The 27,486-nt window shown below is 43.0% G+C and overlaps 1 protein-coding gene across 3 annotated transcripts in view; it reads left to right on the top strand.

The window, feature by feature from the left end:
- Window positions 1–467: 467 nt before the first annotated feature.
- The window catches only part of lrp8 (low density lipoprotein receptor-related protein 8, apolipoprotein e receptor), a 191,447-nt gene continuing 164,428 nt past the window's right edge, over window positions 468–27,486 (top strand). For 2 of the 3 annotated variants that reach the window (XM_085250986.1, XM_085250985.1), the window contains exons 1-2: window positions 468–806; window positions 1,584–1,709. In XM_085250986.1, coding sequence (XP_085107112.1) covers window positions 740–806; window positions 1,584–1,709 — 193 coding nt within the window. In that variant the 5' untranslated portion in view covers window positions 468–739. The remainder of the gene's footprint in view (window positions 807–1,583; window positions 1,710–27,486) is intronic. The other variant, XM_085250987.1, reaches the window with a different exon arrangement.

Raw genomic sequence — 27,486 nt, 5'->3', positions numbered from 1 at the left:
TTGCGCAGCAGCCCTTAAACTCTTATATTCAGCCACCTTTGTATTTTCACCTGCTGATACACCAATGAAAAAACCGCTAGGTTAAGACCACAAAACTACCGGGTTAGGACTAGTGAAAAAAGACGGTCTGCATTACAGTACACACCCACTTCCAGAAAAAGTGAACCACGTTTTAGAGAACCTGTCTGGGGTTTCCGTTGTTTCACGGAGGTGGGCAACTTCCTCTTGCTTGTTACATTTCCTTAATTTTGGCTACATTTTTAAGCCTTTGACTAGCTTACCGGCAAATATATCATTCCAGCTAACTCAAGATGAGGAAGTCAGAACTATTTATTTAGCAGTTTACTTTCGGTTTGCTACTAAAATGCTCAATAGGAAATAAAAGAAAAATGACTGTGACTCAGCTCTTTCTGCAGATGTGTCTCCTCTGGCTAGCAGCCAACCACGTAGTTTTTTTTCCTACCTACTACTTTAACCGCAGGCACCACCACACGCTGAAACTATCCCGCCCATAAGCGTCACTGATTCAAATTGCAGCCGAGGCAGAGGGAGAGAAAGCAGCAAGCCGGGCTGAGCACACTCACACACTCCGAGCAGACAGGCTGGCAGAGCAGCACGGAGCGAGTCACTCGCTGGAGATTCTTCACACTGTCTTTTTTTTTTTTTTTTTTTTTTGGGGTGGGTGGGGAGGAAATTTTACTTACATGCGGACAACCGCGGAGCCCCCCAGGATCTAACGATGTGGACAGAGGTCGGAAAGCTCGTGCTATTACATCTGTTACTCCTGGACCTCCATTGCGCTAAAGGTAGGGGACTTGTTTCGAGGTATAGAGGGGTGAATTTGCATCGCAGCGCGGACACTGGCAACGCTTTCTCAGGGGATCTGGGTTGCCTGTTTGAAAAACAAAACAAAACAAACGAGTTGTCTGTCAGTGCGATCGGCGTCTTCTTAAGTGCCGAGATAATGTGCTGTGTGCATCGTGCGTACATACTTATGTCCGCATTTGGACTGCTATTAACGGCGGTAGGAGGTGACAATGCATGAAATAAAGGGCAGCACATGCTCTCTAGCTGATGCTGGACGATGGAAAAAGGCTGTCAGTGGTGATGTGGTCGCTGAGTGGAGATTGTAATGGTGTGCATTGGATGCATTCTTTGTAATTGGAGCTAACATTTTGAACAGATGAAATAGCCTGAAATTGGTCTGAATGTTTAAGTGCCAGCAGGAACTTCGGCAGCAACCTAAGTTAACCAAAGGTGGCATAGTGGTACATAAACAACAGCATGCCCATTACAGTCATGGTGGAAAAAGGGATAGTTGGCATTTAAAAAACACTTGAATTATTACTTGATTACAGCAGCAACATTATTAATTGGGGCAACTTTACTAATTTCCCACTTTCATTAGTAACAAATGAAAGTTTGTCAGTTAACCTCCCAAACTTGTTTGTAATTTGTTGCATTTTTGTTTCTCTGATTCACTCCTGTGAAATTCATAATGTGATCTCTAAATGAAATGAAAGTGACAGACAGTTTGTCTTTCTTTCTTTCTTTTTTTAAAAAATATTTCCCTCAAAACACAGGAACTCACACGCAGTCAGAGTGTGAGACCGGGCAGTTTCAATGCAAGAGCGGAGCGTGCGTCCCGATCGTGTGGAGATGTGATGGAGATGATGACTGCCCCGACAGCAGCGATGAGGAGAATTGTCGTAAGTAGCCCGTACAGAGTCTTTTGTGTTGGCTGACTAAACACAATAATTCCTTTGCTCGCTGCTTCCTGGAGTTTGAACCTGCCGTGACATATAGTTGCGTTCCTGCTTCCATAGGAGCAGGCGCCTTTGGATGAACTCTGGATTTTCAGCGGCAGGCTTCAGTGTCTAAATACTGCAGTCTGGAGTGCATGTCTTGTTTTTTTCCAGAACAAGACATGCACATGAATGGATAATGGTGGATGCTGTAGATAACCGATTAAATTCCAAATATAACTTTGGAATGAATGAAGTTATACTAAGAGTTGGCTCCTAATCATTTTGCTTGGGGCCCCTCTGGAATCTCCCATTCAGTTGTTCTACACAATAGAGCGCAGAAACTGTTGATCCTGGATCAAAGTCATATGGCCACAGGAATTTTTTTACTAAGCAAACCTCTGACATGAGCAGATTTTCTTTTTTTCAAAAGATGATTTCTTTTTTTAATTTTTCTCTGGCTGTGTGGAGATAATGTCAGTCTGGTTATCAGTTCTCAGCGTTTTACAGTCTCATAATTCATCTAGCATGGTTTCACAGATGGAGTCCTATGTGAAAGGGAGCGATAGCATTTCAGGGTTATGTTACATGACATCTAAATGCTGAGTAATGCCGGCTCTTCTGAAGTACTCGGGCTCTTTGATGGGGCTAACCACTAATTTTCTGCTTTTCTGGCCTTCGGTTATTGTATTAGTGTTATGTTAGGGAAGGGGAATGGGGGTTGGTAGCTTATGCTTCTGAACTGGATCCTATCAGGAAATTGCACTGACAACCAACTTTACTAATCATCGCTTATGAATTTGTCATGGTACTAATTGCTCGAATGGTTCCATTAGCGGCCAATTGATTCTTCACTGATGGCAGGGACCAGCACACCGAGCGCATGACTCCGTCCTCTGGCACGCCGGTTGCTGCTGATTGTCTCGAGAGTTTCATGCAGGAATGCCGTGACATTTACAGGCGCGTGTCGCTGACTGCGGAGACTGATTGGTATTATTGGACATTTAGTGGGCAATACTCGACGGTAGCTGAATTGGATTTTAATGAGCTCCGCTTCAGTCTAACAGGTTGGGTTTACTTTTTAATTGAGTATGGGTTGGGTTTTGTTTTTTTTAAAAAGCATTAGAATGGTACTTAAGCCACAAGGTGACAGAATGACCTTTCAACTGAGCTGCTCTGTATGCACCAGAAATGTGCTCCTGTAAGCTTCAGATGTGGGTTTGATTTCCTCCTGGGCTCCCTGTCACTCTCTTGATCTGTTCTCCTGCTCAGACTCTACCTTTTATCTACTTTTTCAAGCCCCTCTCACTGTGCCTTATATACTCTTCATCCCTTGCTTGCGCTCTCCCTTCCTAACAGCTTTATGCTCTATTCTTTGAGAGCTTCAGCCCTCAGCTTGTGCTGGAAGTGATTTTTTTTTTTTTTTTTTTTAAATAAAAAGCCACTCACTTCTCTCACTTCTGCACCCCCCCCCCCCCCCCCCCCAAGTCTCTTGTGGCCACTTTGGCAGTGTGAATGCCCCATCCCACCCAAAAAAAAAGAAAAGAAAAAAGGTTATGCCCGCCCAGCTTAACGCCCACAAAAAGCATCAGCTGACAGGTTGGAGATAAATCCAACAGTGTGACTCTGGCTGCCAGAGTGATGCTCGGTGGCTGGCAACGCACCAGCCCTTCGAACAGATGCCAGCACTGCCACTGCTGCCTCCCCACCCAGCATGAGCCCTATAGAGAGAGGGAGGTGGTGGTTGAAGGGGAGGAGGAGGGGCAGATATGATTGGGAGGAACAGGATGCTGTAGGGCAGCTATGATAAGGAAAATAGAAGCAAGTAATTTTGTAGAGTGGGGGGCAGCATGGAGAAGGTCTACAGCACAATTGTGGGAAGAATAAACCCAGCGAAGCCAAATAATAAACTTTTCTGTCACTTATGATGGTGGGATAGGCTAAACAGGGTACAGGCATCTTTTAACACACTTTTATTCACAAAGAACCCTTTTAGTGCTCTTTGGTAATTTAACATGATTTCTTTTATGGCAAATTAGCCAAAGAATACAAAAAAAATGATACTGTGTAAAATTGTGTGGACATGGGACTAGTTATTCTCAGTTTCCCTGCATGAGATTTAAACAGTTTATTATGGAGAACTTATCCCAAACATCAATGTTTCCTCGAGCTTGGAGGGTTATTGGCTAAGTCGATTGTATAATTTGGTTTCTGAACAAATTGGAAGCAGGAATTACTTAAATTTCATGTGTGCAACACTGAAGGAGGACACTGCATGAAAACCTACATGCGAACATGCGTTTGTCACATAGAGTTTAGGCAGTAGTTTGTATATAAATAAACCAGACATCATTCTTTTACACATGCCAAGGCCAGATATGACTGTCTGAGCATGTACTCCATTATCTGTATCCATCAGACGGTAGCCATATTATCCACACTCGCCCATAGACGGGTGTCCCACAGCAGGGATTACCCCTATAGTATCCTCCTCCTAGCAGCTTATTAGAATAAGTCTTGGTAGATTGGGTTGTCTTTTGTGTCCGTCTCCCTGTTCTTTCATTCTCTCTTTTCCTTCCTCCTCCTGCTCCTCCCCTCTCCTCTCCTTCATTCTCAACATGCCTCTTGGTAGATTCTGCTCTTGTTGCCCTGGGAGACGGGTAAAGTGGTGATGGAGGTGGTGGTGGTAGTTGGATTTTGTGCACGCGCTTTCTTTGTAGGGAACAGAACACTGCTGCACATGTGTGTGCATCAACTCTGTATCTCTGCTTGGCTCTGTGTGACCTATATTTCAGCTGTGGAACATACAGAATAAAGCCCTTATCGTTTTAACAGCGGATTTAAGTGGATTTAATCACGTCTAATCCCAAGTGCTACTGTACAATCATTCCACATCAGGACTCTGTGTTAGATTTCAATTGTTCTTCCTCTTTTGCATTACTGTAGATTCCTCTCTTCCAAACTGTCTTAATCACGTGGCACTGTGATGGTCTGTCAGTTACTTTGAAGTTAAGCCTAATATTAAAAGTTCACAGGTTTAAGGATTGACGATATTAATATTAGTACGTTTCTAATCAGCCACAAAATCAAGATTAGAACTTTTGAGAGTTACTTGTATGTGGATGGTACTATGAGATGCAGCACTGCAACAGGTTCGTACTACAGAGGTCGCTCAACTGGGGTGGCTGCAGCTCAGGAAGTAGAGCAGGTCATTTACTAAGGTTTTAAGTTTGGTTATTTGATTTGATTAGCCTATGTGCCAAACTATCCTTGGGCAAGATACTGAACCCCAAGTTCCTCTCCAATACCATCAGAGCATAAATGTGTGTGAATGTTAGGTAGGAAGCTCTGGGGTAGAAAAAAGTGCTTTTGTTATTGGGGGAATGTTGTATAAATAGCTTTGAGTGCTCAACTAAAGTAGAAAAGATGTGCTTTGACAGACATTAGAACAGGTTTTGGGTTTTAGTCCCAGTAAACTGTGTAGGAGATCAACCTCACTAACTTCTGATGCACACAAAGTCATTTTGTTCAGGAAGCAGGCCCAAAATATGACAGAAGCCACTCACATCAGAAAAGAAACCCCTAGTAGGCGTCCAATAGGGAAACAGTCCAAGCATTTAAAAACCCTCCTTTGCCTGGTTTTTCTAGAGTGGAAGTCACCCCCTCAGTCATTATTTTGGTATATCCACAGATATTCATTGTGCCATTTATAAATGTTATCTCCCCAACACTTCTTGCACTAATGGATCCCTGTATCATCACACTCACGCTGCTTCTGTACTTCACTTTTGGGACTTTGCATTCATGCATTTGGATTCATAGTTTAAAGCTTGTGGCTAACCTGCTTAAACCCATGTGAACCCAAAAAATATTTATTTGACTAAAGGATGTGGTTTCATGTTCTTAGTAAGTTCAGAGTTTCAGTGACTGTTCATTGGAGGAAATGTCTGCTGATCAACTAAAAAACAGCAAGTTTTGAGAAGTGATACAGGTGTGACTTATTCAACATCAAGCGATATGCAGGGGCATACTCACTGCTGATCTGAAAGCATTTTCTGCAGCCTTTACTAATGATTCACACGCTGCTGGAACACGTTCAGCCAGAGGATAGGCACTGATTCAAAATCGTAAACCACCAATGAACTCAGATGACCTAATGTTTCAGAACATTTACAAGCAGCGGCTGGAAGACAGAAGACATAAGGATGGAGGTAAAAAAAATTAGCAATCAGTGTGTGTGTGCGTGTGTGTGTGCGCGCGCGCGCTCGTGTGTCACAGCAAGACAATGAGTTTGAGCAGGTCAGAGAAGGGGAGCGTCTCCTCTGTGGTCTCAAAACAGCTTCCCATAGCGGAGACATCACAACACATTTCACGCTGCTTCTGTGGGTGTGTGTGGAATCAGCCTCTCTCTGTCTCACACACACAAACAGGCACACACACTCAGACACACATGACACTGTAATAAGAGACTGCAGAGAAACGCTTCAGGCATAAAAGGCATTGTACTGATAGGCTCACCAAAACACATTTGGTCACCTGCTGACCCAAACACACACATGAACGCACACACATGGCTTTCTCTCACAGCTGGGGTCAGACTTTTAATGGGAATATGAGTTTGCAGGCACCAGTAGCTTAATACATGACACACACACACACAGAGACACACACACACAGACTCTGCACTTGTCTAGGTTAAAACAGCAGAAATCCACCGATCTGATATCAGGGTTAACTCCACCACTGAACGTGTTTCTAGTCCAGCTTCAGGTCAACCACACACTACCACACATGGGGTGTGAGTGACACGTCACGTCATCTTTTAGTTTCCTGTGCTGGCACCGAGGACCTATAGCTGTGTGTGCATACGATTATGGAGTGTTGCACTAATCTTTAGAAAAGGAACCCCACTGCTGTGCGGTGTGACTATTGAGGCCCTGTGGAGCTCTCTAATTTTGTGTTTGTGAAACGGATAAGTATTGCATACTGAAGAAAAAGCTTGTCAGTAAAAAGATAAGGCTGTCCTTTAGAAACTGTTTATTTTTTGCTTTTACTGCAATTTGAGTCTCATGTATTTTTATTTTATTATAAAGTTGCACATTACTCCCTTTGTATTCTGCACTCAGACACCATGTATATGACTGTAATTTTTAACTGCCACTACAGACTGCAGATTAATGTCTTCAAATTCTATCAGTCTTGAAGCTAAACGGTGAGAATCTGTGAAGCTGCATTTCACAGTGATGGCAGTTCTGTGTAGCAGTTTTCAGAAGAAATGTATGAAATGTATTGATTGCCAGTATTTGTATCAATGAAAAAGGTAATTTATTCAGATCTAAAGTAAAGCAGTGTCCTTATCCACTATTGATATGAAAAACTGCCCCTATCTTGCTTTTTTTTAAAAACACATTAAAGGTTAAGAATTCTGCCTGGCTAATCCTAATACAAAAAAAATTTCTGTTAAGATTATAAATATGAAACTTAATCAGATGGACAGTTTCTCCCATGCAGCTTTGCTCACCTGACAGATGACAACCCCCAGAATTTGCCAGGGCGCCACCTTTGTCAGAGCCTGTATCATGTTCTACACTATAACAGTACCTGGCGTGTTGAATAAGTGTTGGGTGCAGTGGTGCAAAACAGCAGCAGGGTAATTTTAGCTGGGGTCAGTGCTGGCCTGAGGCGCTAACTCTGCCTTCTTTTTCTTTCACTCTGCCTGTGTGTCCATCTGTTGGTCTGCTCTTTCTTGCTCATTTGTGGACATTTTTTACACCTCGCTGCCTCCATCGTTTCCTGCACGTTAGGGCTCTGAGTGTATGAAATAATGACTTTGTATTGACATGAAGGAAATGTAGCCTACAAACACGCTTAAAAAAAAAAATAGTGTGTGTGTGTGTGTGTGTGTGTAATAAATTGAGACTTTACTGTCTGTCTGCAGTACTTACAATCCTATTAGTTAGTGTTATTATTAGTGTGAGACTACACCTTCATCGTTAGCTTTAGGACCTGATACCAGTCACACATGGCTGATCCCTGTGCTTAGTATAAGGTATTTACATATTTTGGAAATCCAAAATTGGTTCCTGCTCCTCTGCAAAGTGACTCTCTTGCAGTAGTTTGTGAGTTCTGGTGGTATCATTTAGGGCTGAACGATTATGGAAAATAATCTAATTGCGATTTTTTTGCCCCAATATTGCGATTGCGATGCGGTATGCGATTATTTTTTAAGGTCTTTGTCTTCTGTATTATTAAACAAAGACAAGCAATACATCATATAGTATGGCCAATACTATATTACATTAATTTTAAACTGTTCTTTCCTGGAAGACAGACCTCTGTTATGATGACATGAGGTGATGCATGAATTGATGACTGACATTTTTATTTAACTTCTTCAATCACAACAGTATATTTGAACATACACAATAGTTTATTTTTAGCTTACAAACATCTGAGCATAAAGTGCTGACAAGGAACCCTGGTGTAAACATTAAAATGAAAGTCAGTACAATGTGCAGATTGCAGAAATATACATAAACAAAATCAGTGGCTTTACCACACTCAGTTTTTCGACATCTGTGAACTACTAGACAGTCATTCAATTAAAAAATAATATTAAATAAATAAAACTAATAAATAAAAAATACACACATCTTACTGATCTCTGCAGTCAGTAACATTACACATAAAGTGCAAACATAATAGCAATTGTATAAACACACACACAAACACGCCTTTAAAATTTAAAGGCGTGAAATTGGACGGTCTAGTTCTGATTAGCGTCACCGCTGTCTCGGTGGAGTTTAATAAACTCGGCCGTCTGCTTCTTGCTATCTAAAATATAACCAGACACTGGTGTAAATTCTCGACTGTCTCATACTTCTGTTTAATAAGTTTTCTGTTTGACGTTTAGTCAGCTGTGTGAAAACCAAGGAGGAACCCACCCGGGGGATTAATAAAGTTTTATTTTATCTAATCTAATAACTTTAATCTCAGCCAAACCGATTTACTCACGAACAAACAAAACACTGAAAAAAGCCCAACAATAACATTTTTAGGTTGTCTAAGTGACTTATATATTACGTTTAACCCGAGCAGCGAAACTCCGCGGTGATCTGAAAATGATGTGCCGGGAGTTGTGCCGTTCTCGGCCGCATCAGTAACCCTCGAGCTCCCGGCTAGCTGTCGAGCTGGTGGGTAGCAGACGCCTCTGAAAACGTCGAAGCACTTTTGCAAATATGGGATATCTTGATAAACCGAGCAGATATTTGATGTTTACACAACTACTTTCTCGCCTGAAAATATGTTAAAAGTTTATTTTGTGACCCTGAAAGATTAGTATGAGTAATTTTAAAACTCAGTAGCGGCCGCCATTGCTGGAAACTGGAGTTTGGCTGGGCCGCGCTATGAATTCTGGGATATGGTAGTAATTTGGACAGCCTTCGGCGCGTCGCTGTGACGTAATCGGTCTACAAATGCGGCCTCAGGAGGATGCAGCCCATGAATTTGGACATGTCCAGAGTATAATCGCAGCCTTTGCGGTTAGAAAATTGCACTTGATCATGTCGCGATATTATCGCAAATGCGATATATCGTTCAGCCCTAGTATCATTACACTTATTTCATTGTGTTTACACTCTCCCTCTCCCTTGTGTCTGTTTTGTCAGAATTAGCTTGTGCCATTTCCGAAAGATTACCTGTTTTTGTTTGCCCGCTCGACTGCAAAGTCACATATTGTTCAAAGTCAAACCCCGATAACACTACAATCCTAATTCCCCACCGCTTGTGTGTGTGTGCGTGCTTATATTTAGCTATGCATTGACTGTGTTGTAGTTATTATGCGCTCCCCCCCCCAACCTAGCCATGTCTGACAGGGTATCATGACATTAATCCCCAACTCAGATTAAGCGAATATCTTCATGTGCTTCCAGTTTATTATTTACATTTGCTGTAATCCTGTTTTTCACCGTGTGCTCTCTTGCCTTGTACATGCAGTCAGGATAAGGCATATGCAATGACAACTAAGAATGCTGATGAATAAAACATGGCCGCTAATACCAGTCTGCTCAGCTGACACCAAGATAGGGCACTTAAGTGCAGCATGTCAAAAGTTTTCATCATAAGTTTTTACACAGAATTTAAGTAGTGGGGGGAAGAACTCTCTAACAATGCTCCTACTTTAATTTCTGACTTATGCTTCATGAGTACTTGTCAATGCTCTGTTGTTTAGCCCGTTCATGCTGTTGGCAAAAGGATGGTAAATGTTGTTTATATGCTAAAAATTAGCCTTTTTAGCTTATGCATATTTAATATTTCATGTGTAACTCCATCTATGTGGATATAAGCAAGATGTTATCATGAAATTCAAATGATAGAATGCTTTTACAAGATGTAATTGATTCATAAATGCTAAAATTTGGTTGCTAGGCAAAATAATGACATTGTAATATCTGATATAGATTAAAAACCCTTAGGGGCCTATGTTATACCTGTGCACAAAGTTTGGTCACCATACTCTTAATCGTCTAGGAAGAGTTGAGCGGACAAAGAGGTAACCGCACAGACAGACGATATTTCGTGTTTGGATTTTGCTCCATTGTGATGTTGTTTTTTTTTTTTTTTTCTTTCTTTTTGTTCCATCTTTTTCTGCGACTCAAGTGTCTGTTGTGTTTGATCGTTGAAACAGAAAGTTTAGTTTGATTAAAGTAGGAACTGTTGGTGACTCCAGTTTGATGAGTAAACCTGTGTATTTTTGCATAGTGTTGAAATGTAGGTTTTTGTTGTTTGTTTGTTGTGTTTTTTTTTTTTTTTTTGTCATCTGAGAAACTTGAGTTTCTGGCCCAGCACCTGCTGTAAGAAAGCAGATGGGTAAAGCCTTTGAAGATGTCGGGGGTAAAAAAAAGGCAAAACTCTCAGAAAGCCTCTGGTAAACCAACTTTACATCTCAGCATCATTAGCAAGAGGAAAACACCAACTGATACAGATGCTAAAATTCTTGAATAGTTGCACAAAGAAGTGTAAAAATGTTAGCTACTGTTTCCATGACACAAATTAAATTTTTATCCATGAAGTAGCTTGTGTTGCATCTAAATACCAAATCTACTGTATATGTATATTTCATCCAGGATGTAATTCCTCCTGTTTCAAGGTTCTAAGTCTTGTGGATGGCAAAATAATTGCCATGAACATTGTGGATAATTGATCAGTTGTTTGAATTATTCGCAATGAATGGAAAAAAACTATTAATCAGCTGGTTGGTGCTTGGTTTTCTACTTGTGCTTTTTGGGGGTTTCTCTTCCTTCTTTGTTTGTCATCTTCCCTCCATCTGTTTTGAATGAATCTGTTCATGTAGATTACACACAAACTCATACACACAACGCATCTTCTTCACACACACACACACCTCGCCAGCTCTTAAGCCTGTGAAACGGGTCTTTTACCTTGAGGGGATTTTGCTTGTCATGTGTCGCAGAATGATGGGGGTGAGGTGGTGGAGGGATAAGGCACTCTTTGATGATATACCCACTGCACAGTAATGCTGGTTATCAGGAGAAATTCTGTTGCAAAGCATAATCTTACATGCACGCAGAGGCTATGTTTTGGGGATACACACATTACTAATGTTTTACCTGCAGGATACTTCATTATCGCCTAGCGCTCACACTGTGTCAACATAAAGAGAGCGAGGGGAGATTAAAGGGTGAGGAAATGGGGAGGGAATCAACAGCAAGCACTGTTTTTTCTCCATTGATTAAGGAGAAAAAATTATTTATTTATTTTTTTAATTAAAGCACTTTTCTGATCTTCCGCTCAAAATCAGATTAAAAAGTACTTCCTATCGGAGTTACAATGTGGGGATTATTAGAAGTGTGTTTGAAGTAAAACATAAAAAGCGAATGCGCTGTAGTTGCTAGAGCGACATCAGGATACTCATGGGATGTATTGACATGCAGACTGTCCTTGGCTTTTTGGATTGTTCGCTGCTTTGCAAAGATTGTGACTTGTTGTTAAAAGATGCTGTTTTCAATGGAGGAGCCAAATCTTAAAGCAGATTGTAGTTTGGATCAGGTTTCCCTTTTTATTTGATTTCTTTCCCGCCATCAATGAAGTGTTTTAAGCAGTGACAGTTCTTTCTCTTCTTTTGCCGTGTCCCCTCCACCCCCACGTCCTATTGTGCATCATTGAAAATAATTCCTGAATGTTTGGAAGCAGGGTGATGCCTTCTGAATGGGCCCTGAGAGGCCCTCTGTCTCTCACACACACATTTTCACCTAAACTGTCCAATGCATTTAGTCCCAGGAACGTTGTTCAGGGTACTCAAAGGTTCCTTTTAGATGTTTGTCTGTGTTTAAACTGCAGAATGTATGCTAATGTAAATTTGTACATTTATGTATGTAGGGGGAAAACATTTTTCTTTATTAGAACTTTTTGGATAGTTCAGTGGAACTTCATTTACATCCTGGTTCCTGTTAGAATGATATTACCTGAAGTGCTTTAATACTGTGCCTTTATAATAATCCTCATATTAATCAAAATGCCATATAATCATATAGTGTAGTATTAAGTGGACACAGCCCTGAATAATAAAGGCCTTATAATAGGTGTCCTTCAGTTGTAGACACTCCCCCACATTTGCCTGCAGAACAGTAGATAACAGGGAACCATCTTCTAGTGGAAACTTACTGAATTGCTGTTGTTTAGACTAGAATAGGGTGCCCATCACCATTTTGAGATCCGTGGCAACATTTCATGCAGGACACATCTCCCTTCCAGAAGTAATTGTGTAAGAGAATAAAGTGTGAAATGGTCTACTGAGCAGTCTTGTCTTTCATTGGATGTGAAGTGTTGATATAATAATAATAATAATAATAATAATAATGGATTGGATTTATATAGCGCTTTTCAAGGCACCCAAAGCGCTTTACAATGCCACTATTCATGCACTCTCACATTCACACACTGGTGGAGGCAAGCTACGGTTGTAGCCACAGCTGCCCTGGGGCAGACTGACAGAAGCGAGGCTGCCATATCGCGCCATCGGCCCCTCTGGCCAACACCAGTAGGCAAGTAGGGTAAAGTGTCTTGCCCAAGGACACAACGACCAGGACAGAGAGCCCGGGGATCGAACCGGCGACCTTCCGGTTACAGATACGCTTCCCAACCCCCTGAGCCACGGTCGCCCCTAATATGTAACATTCCTCCACATGTTCAGAGATTCTGGGAAAAGCAAGACTGTTACTCTGTCCACTTCCTATTGGACAGAGTAACAGTGGATGTGTTATTGTCGTCTGCCTGCCTAGCGGCATGGAGAACCAACCTTCTGAATATGTGGATTTTCAAATTGATACCATTGGTGCATCTACTAAAAATCTCAGATGAGTTTAAATCTCGTAATCTTGACCTCAAAGTCAAGGTCAGAAGTCAAGTTTTTTGAAAATGTTGAAAACATGCTAAATTGAAAGATGTCCCCTAAGATTTAGAAATTTAAGCCATAAGTGTATGGCTTAAAAAGAGATGGAGGAAAAACATAATAAAACAAGTTGTTCGACTAACTTGGCGTTACCGACGGGAAGGTTGCAGAGTGCCCTGCAGCGGACAAGCTATATAATGTTGAGAATGGTCAAGTTTACCATCACGTTATGTTATTATGTTAGCATAACCGTGTTGACATGGTTGAAGGGTGTTTCTCCTGTATCTTATTTACTTTATCAACTGTTATAAATGCTAAAACTGATAAGATTGCAAATAGCTAATATTGGTCAGGCTCTCTAGGCTCCATACTAACCATATAAATCACTAAAAACAGTGTGCATTGAGAACTGTGTGTGGTTTAGAGTGGACCGTATGGTGCCTGCAGCATCTGCAGTGTTATTTTATATATCTGCTTTTCCAAACAGCTCTTTTTGTTCCCTTTAGCTTTTTGAAATCGGTGTCTACATTTACATAAGCATGTGTTTATGTATATTTTCCAGGATGGGATACAAAGTGAGTCCAGAAGCCTTTTTGCGTGTCAGCTCCTGTTGTTGTTGTTGTTGACAATTTTTGTTTGATTTGGACAGGTCTCTGAGGTTTAGCATAATTAAACGAAGCAGAAACATGATCAGCCAAAACATTTTTCAGGGATTTGTGGGAGGAAAACTGAAATTCCAGTTACTCACATACACCTACCCATCGAATTAACAGATGAAAATGGCCATAGTAGCATGACAGACCTGCATGTAGCGTATGCAAAAATCTGATCTGTACCTGTAGTCTCTCTGGTGTACACACTCATGTGCACACACAGTTTTGCATGAAGAGACTGAATACCATGAACTGCTGCTTTGCACAAGAGCGATTTTGCCTTTGTTTGGTTTCAAATTTTTAAATGTTGCTTGATGCCATCTATGTGGCCCCGGCTTGCTAATGTTGTGCTTTCGCTTGGAATATTGAATCTTACCTGACCCGTGGGTTTTAATTCTTTTGATGTGAGACATTTCTTTTTATGTTGTTGCATCACTTCAGAAAACCATTTACTTCGGGGAGTTTAAACGCCATTACCGATGAGCAGTTCACATTTATCTGCAAGCTTCTTCTCTGCTGTGTTCTGTCATTGCCTATGCCCTCCACTTCGTCACGTTATATGTGGCATCACAATTTCAACACTTCCATCTCGTCTTCCTATTGCTGCCTGTATTCAGAACTTTTTTCCCCTCCTCATTTTCTGTGAGGCTTATCCAACACCCCACAGCTTCTAGGCCCTTAATGCTGAATCCATATGCAACCCAACTTGTGAATTATTATTAAGAATGACCGAACTCCCACTAGCCAGTATCAGAAGATCTAGGATCGGCAGGAGCCCAAGGTATAAACACCAATAAGAAGAGACCACACCACAATATACTGTTCACAAATTTGTTATATTTGACACACAGCAGCTGCAACAATGTAATGAAAAAACAATAAAATAAAATACAAAATATTTCCCCCAAAATAACAAACTAAATAAAAGTGCGCGCATACAGCTTTCTCTGAGTCAATTATATGAGTGGATAATGTCTGATAACTGATGGATCGTTGGGGCCCGTTCAGTTTGTTTAATGTTTGTCCTACCACACTCCGATGAAGGAAGAAAGTTCGTAGTCCTGCAGGTATCTGAAGCTTCAATGGGGACGAAACTTTGGCTTCAATAAAACCTTGGCAAATCCTTTTCAATTTCGGGTTGGCTCGCCATCCAGTTAACTGGAACTGTAGAATCACTGCTCCTCGATGGGGCTTGCTTCAGACTGGGTCCGTCTGTCGAGTCATCCTTTTACCAGATAACAAAAAAAACCTGACCTATAAACAGGTCACAGGTCCATATAGTCACATTCACCGTTGTGAAACAGCCACACTTACTTAAAACATTCAAAAATGAACAATAAGTATTAGTGTAACTCTATATCTTAATTCAGCTAGCTCTGTTGTACAACAAAATTATATCACTGCAGCATCATATCCTCTTAGATGAGCTATAATTTTATCAACCTGACGGCTGACAATGTTCTCAAAAAAAACACAGCTTCTATAGTTAACACTGTAGCTGCAGTCAGCAACTCACAGTAGCTCACCAGACTTGTGCATTATAACCAACTCAAAGAACACAACTGAAAATCTGAGAATCGGCGTACAATTGGATTAACTTGTTAAACATAAAACTGATTAGCACCATTTCTTTTGTTTTTTTTCTTAAACGTAATATGATTGCAGTCACTAGCCATTTCACACACAGAACACAGTCAAATTCTGCTAGCGTGAGCGCTAGCAGTTAGCTTAGCGGCTAGCGGACTCGCCGTCCCGTTAAGTCTGCCCTTTTTATCCTTAACAAATTAGGTTTTCCCCACTTTTCGTACTCACCGTTGACAGGGTGAAACTCTGAACAACCAAAAACAACTGCAGCAGACTTGCTTTTAACTCCTAGCGATTCGACTTCGGGAACATTAGTTTCTCTGGCACATGGCATTATATGAACAGGAACGAAATGGCAACACAGGAAATCATGTGATCAAGGTCAACAGCAAGGGTCACTGGGAGCTCATTGCTGATTGGCCAAGTTAAATGACAACAGATAATCTTATTGGTCCACATCTTCCTTTAAACATAAAAGAAAAAAGAAATGACTAAATTCTTTACATTATACATGAAAAAAAAACTACTTTCCACTGCTCTTTTTTTCTAGCTGGGCTACAACCTCCCCCACTGAACTCATGCACGCCCCGTTGCATGGCAATGGTTGGGTAATTACTGTCTGATGGGTCTGGACAGGGCAATCTAATGGGTGATAACCCTCATCCAAAATGTCTGTAAAAGCCGTGGTTAAACCCTGGAACAGAGATTGCACCACCGCTATAAGTGGATGCCCAAGTTTCACATACTGAAGGCGTTTAGGCGGTTCTCGCTCCCTATTTGATCGTCTAGCAGAACCAGGTTGGTCTTGGCTTCCAATCAGTGTCTGGTCTACTGAGAGCTCTTCAGGAGATTCATCTGTTGGTGACTCATTTGACAATCCCATTTCAGTTCGACCTGCCGCCTCAACATCCGTAGACAGGTTTGGAGCAAGAGAAGATAACCCGGGATTCAAGTCATGACAATCACTTCCAGGTGCAATCCTTTCGGTCTCCATCTCTGCTGGTGGATTTTGGTCATCGCTCACGATTTCTGTGTCATGACAGTGACTCTCAGACACTGGAAGAGTTGCTGAATCTGGACTGTCAACAGGTAAGTTACATAACTGGTCAGTCTGTGGATTGCAGCTTGGATATCGAGCAGTAGAACCTTTAACTGAGGGACACAATTCTGGAAGTTGTGCATCTTCCCCAGAAGACACTGATAAATAAGGGTGCGTTTCTTTTTTTTTTTTTTTTTTTTTTTTTTTTTTTTTTTTTCTTTTTTTTAAATGACATCAGAAACAGCAGTATGCGACATTACGTGATGGCAGAGCTTCAGTTCATCCTTTGTCATTTTTTTTTTTTTTTTTTTTTTTTAATAAATAGGACAGGGGGAATGAATGAGAGAGAGAGGGGGAGAGAAAGAAAGAAAACCCAAGGGGAGAAGAGACGGTGAGAAGGGGGGGGAAGAGAGACAAAAAAAAAAAACAAAAAAAAACAAAAAAAAAAAACAAAAAACTCCTGGGTCACCTGTATGGAGAAAAAACAAACAAACAAACAAACAAACAGAGGAGACAGCAAACAACAAAGAGCAACATAATAATAGAGAAAACAAAGCACCATCACAATAAACTAGCTAGTCATAGATATCAGTATTTACTAAGTAATAAACGATATTGTGCAGCACGCAAGATAGACAGCGCACAGTGTGCTTTGAGGCAGCAGCCAAGAAAGCTTTAGTCCGCGTCTGTGAATACCCATGTGTGCATACCTGTGTGGATCAGCATGCTTGCATTCCAAAGGTTTCTCCATGTAATGATCTGCTAGGGAGTGTGGGGGGGCCACAGCCCCGTCCTCCAGGGTGTGAAGCGGGTATGGAGGAGATCAAAACTCCAGACATCCAGAGGCCCCCAGAACACAAGAGACCATGGAAGACCAACAGAGGGGCAGCCGCGCCACTGTTCCAGTAAGAGCTGAGGAGAGTCCCAGATGAGGGCTCACTCAGCAGCCGCGGAGCAGAAGCCAGGGGGGGTTGCAGTGACGCGCCCGTGAGCTCCGCCGGCCCCCAGCTGCGCCTGAGTGACCGAGCCCTAGGCCGAGAGGCCGGGGGCACCCCACCTCCAAAGGGGCCCAAGCGAGCCCCAGGCCCCAGGCCCCGACAAGCGGCCGCCAAGGAGTGAGCCGGTGTGTACCCGGACGCCCACCCCCAGACACAAAGAACCACCAACACACCGACACCTGAGGGAGTCCGCCACCGGCAGGGGAAGTGGTGGTGGGTGGAGATAGGCCTCCAAACCTTGGAGGGCCTGAGGTGTCCCCAGAGAGGTGGTGTCTGATACCCAACCTGACATATAGACACAGACATACAGGCACACACAGACACAAACATCCATTCCCACCCTCATGCTCTCATATGCACTCACTCCACACTCAACCAACGTGGAGACAGACATAAAGAGACGCTGTACACACAATCACACTCCCCAAGCGTACTCTACAAACCGGGTCTAGGTACCCTTGCCCCTGGAGGGGGGAATTGCACCCAGACCCAGGTGGTGTTACCCTTTTCCCTGCGGTGGGGAGAGGCAGACCACCCCGACTCCGCAGCAGCAGGGAGGCCCCACACCCCAGACCGCAGTCGGACGGCCAACTCCTCCTACTAGCCCTCCCGCTCCAGCAGGCCGCAGAGAATGGGGGTGGGAGAAGACTCCAAACCTCCCTCCACCCGCTCATTGTAGTGTTGATGCATATGTGTTCTAAGGTGCAATTAAAACCCAGGAGGGCATGGAGCTACCTGCCAAGGAGCAGCAGGTAAGCGCATAGTCCCTCCTGCTAACCCTCAATGACTAAGTGTATTTAAAATTGAGAGGTGGGCAACGACGTCGGGGGTGAGGTATACACCCTGATGGTGATTTGGACTCCGTGATTGTGCCCACCCCCAAGATCCTATATGTATGTGTAATGAGAGTGTGACTAATGTGAATGTCTAAGTTGTGGGATAAAATTGAGGCAGAGGCAGCCAGAAGGGGACGGGGGGGGTAGCCTCCTCTGCACCCTGGTGACATACCCCCACTCCAAGGCCCTGCATGTGTGGGTGGTTGTGGAGGAGCGGGAAGAGGGAGGCAGCTGGAGATGGGGAGGGAAGGGTGCGTTTCTTGATGAATGGTGACCGTAGGTATCTCAAAACTGGGGGCGTCTCTGAACCAGTAATTGGGGAAAATCTCATCCTCAGCCTCTGAGAATTGATCGGAGTCTGCAACTGGACTGAGACGTGTTGCTGGCCTGCGTCTTTGTGTCTGCCCTACAGGCTTGTCACTACTCTCGTTGGGGAGATAGCCACAAGGGAGTAATAGGTCCCTATGCAATGTCCGCAGTGGACCATCTTTCTTCTCAGGTCTCACAGTATACACTGGAAGGGATCCTGCTCTGCTTACGACTATGTAGATGGCTGCCTCCCACTTGTCTGCAATCTTGTTTTTTCCACGAATGCGGACATTTCTGACTAATACTCTGTCCCCTACCTCCAGATCTGAAATAGTCACACGCCTGTCAAATCTGGATTTATTCTTTTCTGCTATCTTGGCAGCATTTCCAGTAGCTACCTTGTAACTCTCTTGTAAGTGGGATTTCAGATTTTGCACGTACTGTGAGTGTGAAATCTGTTGCTCCTCTTTCACCGGCAGCCCAAAAGCCAAATCCACCGGCAGGCGAGGCTGGCGACCGAACATAAGCTCGTACGGTGCAAATCCAGTCACCTCATTCCTGGTGCAATTATAAGCATGAACAAGGGGCTTCACAAAATCACGCCAGTGAGACTTGTCTTTGTTTTGAAGAGTGCCTAGCATGTCCAGCAATGTGCGATTGAACCGCTCCACTGGATTTCCTCTGGGATGGTAGGGAGTAGTTCTAACCTTCTGTATGCCAGCCATCTGACAGAGCTCTTTTATTGTGCGAGACTCAAAATCAGGTCCCTGATCACTGTGCAACTTTTCTGGGAACCCGTAATGCACAATAAAATTGTCCCATAGGCACTTAGCTACTGTGCGAGCCTTTTGATTGCATGTTGGTATAGCAATTGCATACTTAGTAAAGTGATCAGTGATCACAAGGATGTCTTTAGCTCCACTTTTGTCTGGTTCGAGAGAGAGGAAGTCCATACAAACCAGTTCCAGTGGCCTTGTGGTACTGATGTTGACTAACGGTGCAGCTCTGTCAGGCAACGCCTTTCTGCGCACACATCTACCACAGGTCTTTATTTTCCTCTCTACATCCAAGGCCATTCTGGGCCAATAGAATCTGGCCCTAACGAGATCTAATGTGCGCTCAATGCCCATATGACCTATATGGTCATGCAGACTGCTCAAAACAGTCTCTCTGAGCTCTGGGGGCAGTACTAGCTGGTGAGATACCCGAGACCCGAGCTGGCGTCTCCGGTATAAGATGCCATTTATAAGCTGAAACCGACCAACCTCTCGAAGTAGGAGTGGAAGATCTGGAAGTTCACCCCTTAAAGTAGGCGGTGGGCTTACCCCATGCTCAAGTTGGGATATGACATGCCTTAGACATTGGTCAGCTCTCTGTTTATCCATCAACTCAGCCTCAGTCAGTTGAGGAATAACAGGCAATCCTCCAAACTCATCTTCTTGTCCATAGCAGTCAGGCACAGCATCAGAGGACATAGCAAGAGTTTCAACAAGAGTAACACAGCCATCCAAACTCGGATTAACAGAGCTGGCGCTATACACTGACTGTCTTTCACAAATGGCTTTCACAACCGCTTGGTTGGCTTCCTCGAGATTTTCAAGATCAGCGAGATGACCCTGAGTGAACTGGAAAATGCGCTCCCTCTCTTTCTGGGATTTCAGATCATCCACAAGAGCTCCGTGGGGTCTACGGGATAACCCATCCGCATCCCAGTTTTGCTTCCCAGGACGATACAGCAGCTTGAATGTGAACGTAGACAAAGCTGCGAGCCATCTGTAGCTCGTTGCATCAAGTTTTGCAGTCGTCAATATGTACGTCAAGGGATTGCTATCAGTGACAACAGTAAAGTGATTCCCATATAGGTAGTCACTAAACTTTTCTGTTACTGACCACTTAAGCGCCAAAAACTCTAATTTGTGCGCTGGGTATCGAGACTCGCTATGCGACAGCCCTCTGCTTGCATAGGCTATGACACGTAACTGCCCTTCCTGCTCCTGGTACAAGACAGCACCAAGGCCTGTAGTGCTAGCATCAGTGTGGAGCACATAAGGCTTTTGAGGGTCAGCGAACCCTAGGACAGGGGCAGTTGTCAGCTTTTCAATAACTGACTCAAATGCCTGCTGGCAAGCTGATGTCCAACGGTTCCCAAACGGCTCTTTGGGATGGTGATAATGCTCTTGGCTGTCTCTTGATCTACCCCTTTTGGTTGATTGAGGATAGCCTTGAGTCAGATCATTGAGGGGCTTCACAATGCTGGAATAGTCTTTTACGAACCTTCGATAATAGCCAGCGAACCCAAGAAAAGATCGCAATTCCCTGAGGGTCTGAGGAACTGGCCAAGTACGAAGGGCAGAGATTTTCTCTGGATCTGTCTCAACTCCATTTCTGGACACTATGTGTCCCAGGTACCGCACTGAGGTCTGGAAAAACACACACTTTTCAGGTGATAACTTTAATCCAAACTCTCTCAACCGAGTGAGCACCTCCAACAACCTTGTTTCATGTTCTTCCAGGGTCTTTGAGAACACTATCAAGTCGTCGAGGAAAACTAGCACCTCTTTCAAATGCATATCCCCCATGCACTTCTCCATTAATCTTTGGAATGTGCTTGGCGCATTTGTCAGGCCTTGCGGCATGCGGTTAAATTCCCAGAAGCCCAAAGGGCAGACAAAGGCCGTCTTGGGTTTATCCACTTCATCTACCTCGATTTGATAATATCCAGACTTTAGGTCAAGCACAGAAAACCACTGGGAACCAGAGAGAGCCGCGAAGGTGTCTTCAAGCTTAGGAAGCGTGTAAGCATCCTTTATTGTCTGAAGGTTGAGTTTTCTGTAGTCTATGCACAACCGGACCTGGCCATTCTTTTTACGGACTACCACAATGGGCGAAGAGAAGGGAGACTCGGACTCTCTGATTACACCTGTATCAAGAAGCTCTTGAATGTGCCTACGGACAGCCTCAATGTCTTGAGGGTGTAGCGGACGAGCACGGTGTTTGAAAGGAGCCTCGTCTGAGAGCTTGATGTGGTGAGTCACCTTGTCGGTTCTTCCAAAGTCCAAGTCATGTTGCGCAAATACATCTGGCATGTTGTTAAGGAGTCGTGTGATACGACCCTTCCACTCGGGAGGGATTGGGGACTCTCCAAAGTTGAAGTTACAATTGGCCTCTTGAGTGAGATCTGCCTTTTGCAAGTTAACCACACTCTGCTCCTTTGACAAAATACATTGGTAAGCGCTAATGTCAGCAATTTGACATTTAGCAGGAATGACAATGTCATGTTCAGATTGGTTGGTAATCACAACTGGAAGCCTAAAGGGTCGTTGTTTGGACAGGTCAACCAGACAAGTGTTCACTAGCAGACCACCAGGTAGAGAGGAACTGGAAGGCTGCTCAACAACAACTGATTGTTCATGCTGAAGACCGCTGGCAGTAGAGACACCCTCCAAAACCACTGTGGCCCCTGCTGGGACAACCTGAGAGATTCTGCCCTTCAGTTTTACAACACCATGGTGACTGACGTTAGACTGATTGTGTCTGAGTTCAAGCACCTTAATGACCGCTTTGTAGCCGTGAGGAAATGTCTTGGCATCTCCTGGATTAGCTTTGCAATAAATGTCATACAACACATCAAGTGTATTTGTCCCTATGAGTAAGTAGGACCCTGAGGTAGCTCGAACGTCAGGAACTATGAGAGCTAATGTGGGCACCTCAATAGACATACCAAGAAATTCTTTTGGAAAAGTGACAGTAGTTTCAATGTAGCCCAAATAAGGTACAGCCTGTCCATTCGCCCCTTCAACCTCCAAGAGGTCATAGAGAGGCTTGATGTCCTGCACTGACATGTGTTGTTCATAAAAGGATTGGGGGATAGTAGTCACTTGCGAGCCGGTATCTAGCAGACAACTAAATGTTTTACCTTCAATTATCACTTCAGCAGTGCTCCTGGTACCAATCAGACCCTTTGGAAGCCTGAAGGATTGCTTTTCACTACTGGAGTGCTCTAGATCCACACACTTGCCTGCTTTGCTGACAATCTTTACGTCTGTGGGACGCTGCGCATGTTCTTCAGCCTCTGTCTGTCCCACAACAGAGACTGGATCTAGTTTAAAGGTGAACTGGAGTCGCTGGGACAACTTTGACTTTCCCACGCGTGCTGCCTCCTCTCCAACTGCTTCTTCTTTTCAATAACTAGTGCAGAATTTGCAGGGTTTGTACAAGAAGTGGCAATATGCCCATCTTCCCCACAGTGAAAACAATACCAAGGCCTGGGCCTGCCTGTCTGTTTTACTCCGGCTAATCGATGCACTTCTTGATGTGTGTTGTCCATTTTCGATTTACAGGTTGTCTTTTTAACCGGTTTCTTGTTGGCACGCTCACTTAGCTTTTCCTGTGATGCAAATGAGGCTAGCTGACTCTGCAAGCTAGCTATCTGCTTTTGAAGTTCCTCAATAGCTTTCGGACCACACTGTGGGCTTTCTCTTACGCCTGCACAAACACAGGAACTCTGAGCATGGACAGATACTCGTTTTGATGAACCAATGTGCTTTTTCATCCTATCAACCTTTGCAGCTTGTCTATCTTCTTCGGTACGCAACATTAGCAAGAGCTCTGAAAATGACGGTGGACAGTTTTTCTTGTGTTCAAGTTGCAGACTGGAGAGCAATCCACTATCCCAACACCCCCTACAAAACTGCTTGAGGAGATGTTTGTCTACATCATCAGGTGGAATACCCCCCCTTTTTACTGCTAAATTTAGTGCTAGCTGTAAACGATGGAGGAAAGCTGATGGTTTCTCGCCTGGGTCCTGAAGGGTATTCATGAACTGAGCAAAAAGCTCCTCACCATCCTCTACAGCGCCGAAGGCTGAATCGAGCAACTGCAGATAGGCTACTGGGGGTGCGCTGGGACTCAAGCACTTCACCACATCAACTGCAGGTGGAAGCAAATTCTCTAAAATCTTCCTGGACACCTGCAGATGGGTCATACTGGGGTCACTTAAAAGCAGCTCAATGTGTGAGCGCCAAGTCTCATAGTCTGTCTCATTGTTAGGCCTGGGAGTTTTCCCTGAGAAGGAACGGATGCGCATTGAAGAATGGATCTGTGATCCCATGTCATCCTTCCTTAAAATATGCTCAACAACGACCTTCTGAACTTCAGGGGGATTTACATCACTAATCACTATTGAAGGCTTCTGTACACGCAAGGGTGGAACTGGAGTTGAGACACCTTGGTCACTGCTTACCCTTGAGGGACCTGAAAGCAACTGGGGCTGTGGTATTGGTGTCTCATCAACAATGCTATCATGTAAGACAGAAGGTGCCTCATCTGTATTCTCAGTTGTCTCACAGATTTGTGATATCATCTCTTTCAATACTTCCTCATAGGTTTTGCCACTGAGCTTAGCCAAGCCCTTTAATTCAGCCAAGTATGACTTCGTGACACCTTCACCCACCTTAGCAGTGTAAACGCTTGCCAAGGCCCTCACACAGTAAGAGACATTTGGTTCACCCTCTGCAACATACTTGTATGGCATAAGAGGCTCTAAAGCTTCTACAGCTGAGCCACTTGAGTACTCAACAATCAGGTTTTGATGAAACTCTGAGGTAGCATCATCCACTGGCAAAAGGGTTTTAACACCACCATACTTTTTCAAAAACTCTAAAACTTCTTCATCTTTCTCTGATTTCGTGATCCCACTCACAATAACTGCATTGGGGATTTTTACACCTGAGCGCTGGACAAAATCCATGTCAGACACAATTTCTCATTACTGATGTTTAAAAATTCTTAGGCTCCTGGCTGGCTCGCCACTTATGCAACCCAACTTGTGAATTATTATTAAGAATGACCGAACTCCCACTAGCCAGTATCAGAAGATCTAGGATCGGCAGGAGCCCAAGGTATAAACACCAATAAGAAGAGACCACACCACAATATACTGTTCACAAATTTGTTATATTTGACACACAGCAGCTGCAACAATGTAATGAAAAAACAATAAAATAAAATACAAAATATTTCCCCCAAAATAACAAACTAAATAAAAGTGCGCGCATACAGCTTTCTCTGAGTCAATTATATGAGTGGATAATGTCTGATAACTGATGGATCGTTGGGGCCCGTTCAGTTTGTTTAATGTTTGTCCTACCACACTCCGATGAAGGAAGAAAGTTCGTAGTCCTGCAGGTATCTGAAGCTTCAATGGGGACGAAACTTTGGCTTCAATAAAACCTTGGCAAATCCTTTTCAATTTCGGGTTGGCTCGCCATCCAGTTAACTGGAACTGTAGAATCACTGCTCCTCGATGGGGCTTGCTTCAGACTGGGTCCGTCTGTCGAGTCATCCTTTTACCAGATAACAAAAAAAACCTGACCTATAAACAGGTCACAGGTCCATATAGTCACATTCACCGTTGTGAAACAGCCACACTTACTTAAAACATTCAAAAATGAACAATAAGTATTAGTGTAACTCTATATCTTAATTCAGCTAGCTCTGTTGTACAACAAAATTATATCACTGCAGCATCATATCCTCTTAGATGAGCTATAATTTTATCAACCTGACGGCTGACAATGTTCTCAAAAAAAACACAGCTTCTATAGTTAACACTGTAGCTGCAGTCAGCAACTCACAGTAGCTCACCAGACTTGTGCATTATAACCAACTCAAAGAACACAACTGAAAATCTGAGAATCGGCGTACAATTGGATTAACTTGTTAAACATAAAACTGATTAGCACCATTTCTTTTGTTTTTTTTCTTAAACGTAATATGATTGCAGTCACTAGCCATTTCACACACAGAACACAGTCAAATTCTGCTAGCGTGAGCGCTAGCAGTTAGCTTAGCGGCTAGCGGACTCGCCGTCCCGTTAAGTCTGCCCTTTTTATCCTTAACAAATTAGGTTTTCCCCACTTTTCGTACTCACCGTTGACAGGGTGAAACTCTGAACAACCAAAAACAACTGCAGCAGACTTGCTTTTAACTCCTAGCGATTCGACTTCGGGAACATTAGTTTCTCTGGCACATGGCATTATATGAACAGGAACGAAATGGCAACACAGGAAATCATGTGATCAAGGTCAACAGCAAGGGTCACTGGGAGCTCATTGCTGATTGGCCAAGTTAAATGACAACAGATAATCTTATTGGTCCACATCTTCCTTTAAACATAAAAGAAAAAAGAAATGACTAAATTCTTTACATTATACATGGAAAAAAAAACTACTTTCCACTGCTCTTTTTTTCTAGCTGGGCTACACATACATCTGTTTTTACTGTATTTTCTCAAATAATAGAACTGTGGGAACACACAATACTTTTAGATGAGTTGGAACGTAAAGATTATGCGGTAGTATGATTAGCTGTTCTCGGAGAGGATTAATAGTGAAGCCCTGGCCGTCACACCATAAATGCCGAGTCTGTTTAGCAAGAAATGCTTGGGGAGGAGGAGGGGGGACTCCCCAACTGCCATGGCCCATCTGCAAGTTTTCATGCCTTGTTGCCCATGAATTTACACTTTGCAGTGCCTGCTGCGCTCAGGTGCAACCACCACTAAATCCCACAGCCATATTTAAGAAGCCAACATTTAATCCCCACAAGTAAACATCCAAAAGAAGTCTTCCAAGATAAATTCCCAGTTCCTTCTTAAAGTAAAAGGCCAGGGGAAGATTGGAGGCTGGAAGTACGAAGTGTTCGAAGTACTTTTCAGCAGACTTAGAAAGAAAAACCTGACACTCCGATTCCCAAAGCCAAAAAATAAAGCATTTTGAGCATGGAAACCTTACTTACTTTTTATTGTTATAGTTTTAATGTTTCGGGGGGGGGGGTTGTTTTTGTTTTTATATTTGCCTTCCCAGCTTTGGAAACTGTTCCAGACAATAAATTATTAAAACTCAGAGTAAAATTTAATTAAAAAACAAACAAAGCAAAAAATAAAGCCTTTATACAAGTCTGAGTTGCAAACCCAAATTTCCAGAACAAATGTGTATATTAGAAAGATATCTTCTGGAAATATTGTCATCACATAACAACACATGTGCAAAGCAGACCTTCTATAACACACACACATGCATCTATCTCACTCAGCATGGAGTGACCCAGTTGTGACAGACCACAGGCAGTAGTTAAACATAATTGGCCCGCAGTGTTGTTACAGTGATGTTTTTTTTTCCTCCATGTAATGGTTTTATTCCACCTCTTTAGGCCCAGACAAGACCACTTGGTCCCGTTTCTTGTGTGTTGATGTGTTCATAAGTGATCATAGAGGTTAATTAAACCCTGACACTCTTTGGATGAAACACCTTTTGGTGTGTACCTGTACTTTGTAGTTTGAATTTAACCTTCATTGCACTATTGAATGATGGACACTGCTGGTTAGCCAGCAGTTATATGTGTAGAGTATGTAGTATTATTAACATAATCCTAGACTGTTAACCAGATTTTTTTTTGGTAAAGGCTGTATAGTTGATGGGCATTCAAAGCTGGGCATTTGTTTGTTACTACTGAGGCTTCTTGGACATCTGTTTCTCTCACCTGGAAGATCCTGCGATAAATGGAAGTAACAAATTATTGCATCAGCATCCATATTCTGCTGTGGTAAGTTAAATGAAATTAATGCCCCTTTTGAAGTTGTTCAAAAGCAATTTTTTTTTTTTTTCCCAGCATCTCCTTACTTTCTATTGAGCATCACTCCTGTCTTTGGACTTAACTGTGCAGGAGTTCAAATCTCATGGTAATCGCTGAATAATCAGCCATATATTGCTATTTCCCTTTCAGTTGTGCGAGTCATGGAGTGATATAAAGAGGCAGTCTCAAGTTGCCGTCTATAATTAAGACTGCTTCACAGCTTCCCTGATTAATTCTATTCATTCCTGTCGTCTGCTTAAAGTCTGCAATATTGAAATGTC

The sequence above is a fragment of the Mchenga conophoros genome, linkage group LG17, assembly GCF_057382185.1.
Source record: "Mchenga conophoros isolate Kocher_MC1m ecotype Shallow Benthic linkage group LG17, M_conophoros_male_GT1.1, whole genome shotgun sequence".
Taxonomy (NCBI): Eukaryota; Metazoa; Chordata; class Actinopteri; order Cichliformes; family Cichlidae; genus Mchenga; species Mchenga conophoros.
Note: the sequence above shows the minus strand (reverse complement) of the source record. Positions and strands in the feature narration are given on the sequence as shown.